Source organism: Chaetura pelagica, unplaced genomic scaffold (genome assembly GCF_000747805.2).
Source record: "Chaetura pelagica isolate M959 unplaced genomic scaffold, ChaPel_1.0 scaffold433, whole genome shotgun sequence".
NCBI lineage: Eukaryota > Metazoa > Chordata > Aves > Apodiformes > Apodidae > Chaetura > Chaetura pelagica.
The window spans coordinates 1,644,313-1,648,304 of NW_009952574.1; the positions used below are offsets into that span (position 1 = coordinate 1,644,313).

The 3,992-nt window shown below is 46.9% G+C and overlaps 1 protein-coding gene across 1 annotated transcript in view; it reads right to left on the reverse strand.

The window, feature by feature from the left end:
- Positions 1-3,992, reverse strand: part of C8B (complement component 8, beta polypeptide) — a 17,197-nt gene that overhangs the window by 12,351 nt on the left and 854 nt on the right. The window contains exons 2-4 of the mRNA XM_009993606.1: positions 2,663-2,816; positions 1,458-1,599; positions 480-621 (exon numbers count right to left, since the gene is read on the reverse strand). Of these exons, the coding sequence (XP_009991908.1) occupies positions 480-621; positions 1,458-1,599; positions 2,663-2,816 (438 nt within the window). The remainder of the gene's footprint in view (positions 1-479; positions 622-1,457; positions 1,600-2,662; positions 2,817-3,992) is intronic.

Here is a 3,992-nt window from a genome sequence, read left to right on the forward strand (position 1 = left end):
TTCCTGCTCCCCACAGATCAATGAGGCCAAAGTCTACCTTTACTTACACCTGTGCAAAATAACTGGATTACTGAAACTCTCCCACTGATGAATTTAAGGGCAAGTACCTGTAGATCTTACAGAAATGTTTGGTGTTGACACTTCCCTCCTCACTCACCAGATGTTGGCAACACAAAGAGCATCCACAGGCCCTCACAGTGCATATTGGCAAGCTGAGCTGATGATCTCTGGAGGGTGCACTAGAACTTCTGGGTACATCTGGGACTTCTACTGACCTCACCTCTCTCAAAAAGACTCCTGGGGTCAAACAAGGATTCTCCTCAATAGGCTTTGGAACAGGACCCCAAGAGCTGTCAGATCCTGACTCCTGGACTCAGCAATTGCTGCATCTCTTCTCCATTCAGTGTTTCCATCTGAAGGCACCCAAGATCACTCTTATGCTTACATAAGAAAACACCTCATGAAGATCACCGACTTACCCTTTTGCCAGGTTCTCAATTCCCCAGTATTGCTCCATCTTCTGGTCACATTTTTTAAACACTTTTTTGCAGTTTTTTTCATCTGACTGGTCCCCACAATCATCATCCCCATTACAAAGCAGCCTCCGCGCGATGCATCTTCCTAGAATGCAAGGTATGAATTACTCAGAAAACAACCTATTCTCACACTTCCTGCTAGTTTTAAAAAAATCACAATCCCTGACTCAGAGTCTAGAATCAAAATAGATGACTCCTGTAACATATGGTTCAAAACTAGCTGGAAAAGATTCCCTCTCAGACTGCATGGAAAAACGTCAGATTTTTAATCACCAAAATCCTACCTGCTCCGTTTTGCTCAAAACTTTCACCATCTTAAAATTCCTTGCTCAACCTCAAAATAATAGAATCAAATCCCTAATTCAAAGTATAAAAATTAGAGAGAACAGAAAATGGGGCAAAGGAAGGTGACTCTGACCTCTGTCCCCCAGTCCCAGCACTCTGCTCCCTGCACACTTTGCTCTCCACTGCCAGGCTGCAGATGCAAAGCAGAGGCTGATCACATTTTGGACAAAGCAAACTGCTGCCCTGCTTCCTCACACTGCTTCGTGTCCCCAGCTAATTATTCATTGATATGGATGGAGGGATATACCATGAAGACCATTATAACCTCCTGTGCTCTTGGGCATGTGGCAAAGAGGCCCAGTGGATGCTCTGTTGCTGTCAGATCCACCTGTGCTACAGGTTTTACAGATATAACTGGGTCTTATTCCTATTTGGAGATTTTAAAGACATGCTTTAGACTGACAGACCTTGGCTAAGGGACTCAGAATCCCTGATGCAAACACAAGCATGGACAGACCCAGCTCAGCTCCTGACACCTCCTTCTCCCAGCAAACTCTTGTAGAAGCAGGAAGTTCAGCACGGTGGTGTCACAGATGCCACCTCAGCACCACCACTTCTTGCTCCCCAAGTCCTTACCTGTAACTGCACACACAAAACCATCACAGCGAACTTTACTCCTGCAAGGTTTGTTTGTGACACAATCTTCAGCTTCTCTGTCAGAGTCATCACAGGGATCTCCATTGAACTGAGAAGGTTGTTCCAGGCGGGCAAATCTGTACTGTGATGAAATAAAAAAATATTGACTCCAGGGAACAGTAATTGTGAATTTTACGCTTCCCCAGTTATAAAAACAAACTTTGTGTTGGGGAGATTTCATCTAAGAGTACTGGCATATAAAAAACAAAAGTGTCAGCAAAGAAGTGTGATGCTGGTAAAGTGCCCCGTTTCAAAGGTTTCTGATCTGCGACAGTTTTGATTTTACTAAGGAAGGATTGGGGATTGGAAGGGATGAAGGGAAGTTTGTTTTTCTTTGACAGGTTGTTTAAACGAGCCTGACAGGGTAGTGGGGGCATTTGCAAGAGTAAGGAAGGATTCAGTTGCATCTCCTCCCTTTCAATTAGCGCTGGTAACGACATCCCTTGTTATTTTCTGTCAGTGTATTTACTTGGCCCTCTGTATCATCAGGGATTTTTTTCCGCCCACATGACTGCTGTGAAGCAGTCAATTACTTCATCCAATATGTTAGCCCTCCTTTTTTTCCCCAGCTTTTAAGATTAACTCTTTGCTATGAAGCTTCGTTCTTCCCAGCTCCCAACACCGGTTATTCCTGCAGGAGACTGGGAATGGCTTCTCCAACTCGTTAGCGGAGGTCACTCTAGCAACAGGGATTTTGCTCTTCACACTACTGGAACCATCATGTTCATTCTCAGGTAGAAAATGCTCGTTGGCAGACAAGAAACAGCATCTTAATGCTGAGTGTCCCCAGGTCCCACGGGGCACCATGAGGGGGATGGTGCCTCGCACTGAGGCTGGAAGAAGAGGACCATGTGCTGGAGAGAAAGTCCCTGCAAAGCCCAGGTTTGCTGCCTGTGTTTTCACCAAGCCTGGGCTTACACCTTCTTAGGACAGTGAAGTGGCCTGGAAACCACTGGAGTTACTGAGGGTGAAGAGCTGAAAAGCTAAAAGCCACCTGAAAGCAGAAGCTCACAGTCTCACCAGAACAAGGTCTTCCTCAGCAGCTCCACAGTGTTTATCCACCCCCATGGACAAAAAAGACAAGGCATGGAAGAGGCCCGGCCTCCTGGCTTCTCAGGCTTCATGCCTAGACCACAAACACTCACCCTCTTCTTTTGACAGGGATCACACGTGCTCCAGGAGGACCAGGCAGAGAGCACACAGTCGCGGGGCTCTGGCCGGTTGCTCACAGACCGGGCCCGTCTGCTGCTGGTCACGCTCTCGTTGGTGCTACTGAGGTTGAGGGACTCCTTTTCACCACTGCATTCAACAATACAAGAGCTTCAGGGAGTGAAACCACCCAGCTATGAGGACAGAGCAATCTGACCTACACCTGTGCTAAAACTACACACCAGAGAACGAATACTTGTTGGACTTCACCAAATCTTTCGTGGGACCTCTCAATGTCAGTAATTGCTTTATGCTGGCACTGATTCTGTATGAAACTTGATCCACTCTTCCACGCCCAAGAGCAGACCCAGTCTTCTACATCACCACCATGAGAGTAAGTCTGCATAGCACACCAGGGGGTGACTGCAGGACATACACTTGATCTAGCCCACTGGAATCTCAACCCATGTCCCACCAACCTGAGCTTCACCTCAAGCTGTGCAAGCCCTACCAAACAACGTGGGGAAGTGGCCAGCAGTCAAATCTGCACCATCAGTTGCTGCCCGTGTCCCATCGCTCCCTGTGCCTGCTGTATGGGCAGCACTTTGGCACCTCACTGCTGTACATGATGCACAAGCTCCAAGGTCAGATACCTCCACGACAAACCCCAGCTGCAATGCTAGGGCTGGCCTGCACTCAGCATTTCTGAAAACCAGCTTAAGCACCTCCCTTTGCCAAGCAGCCTGCTTTTTCTCAAGCTGGCCAAACCCATCAGTCTTAGACTCTATTATCTGTTCACAATAGACAGTCATTAACCCATTAATCCCATTCATCCCAGTAATGAACCTGAAACCCAAGTGTGAGCCTTTACTCTTTTCTCCCACCCCTCACGTGACAACTGTCTCCAAGGTTTCCACAACACCACAGCCAAAATGCTGCCTACTCTTTTGGCAGATGCAGTATTTCTGATTAAATCCCCATCCCAGACAAATGCTTCCTTGTAGCACCTCATCTAAGTGGGAAGCTTTAGTAAAACATTGACCAGTAAACTACCACAGCAGCATTCCCAGTTCCTCCACTAAGACAAGGAACAGCACCAGCTGAAGCTTTAAGGATGATTCAGTGCCTGGCATGGGGCTCCTATCACTGGGTATTAAAAATCACATGGAATAAAGGAATTACAAAAACTCCTCAGCTCACTGAGGCAGGAAAGCAGGGTTTAAAGTTCAGAGAACCGTGGAAAAATATAGTCAGACTGGAAAGAGTACAGTCAGTGACTGACTGAAGTCCTCTCAAAGAGCACTATCTATTAAGCCAGTAGGGAAA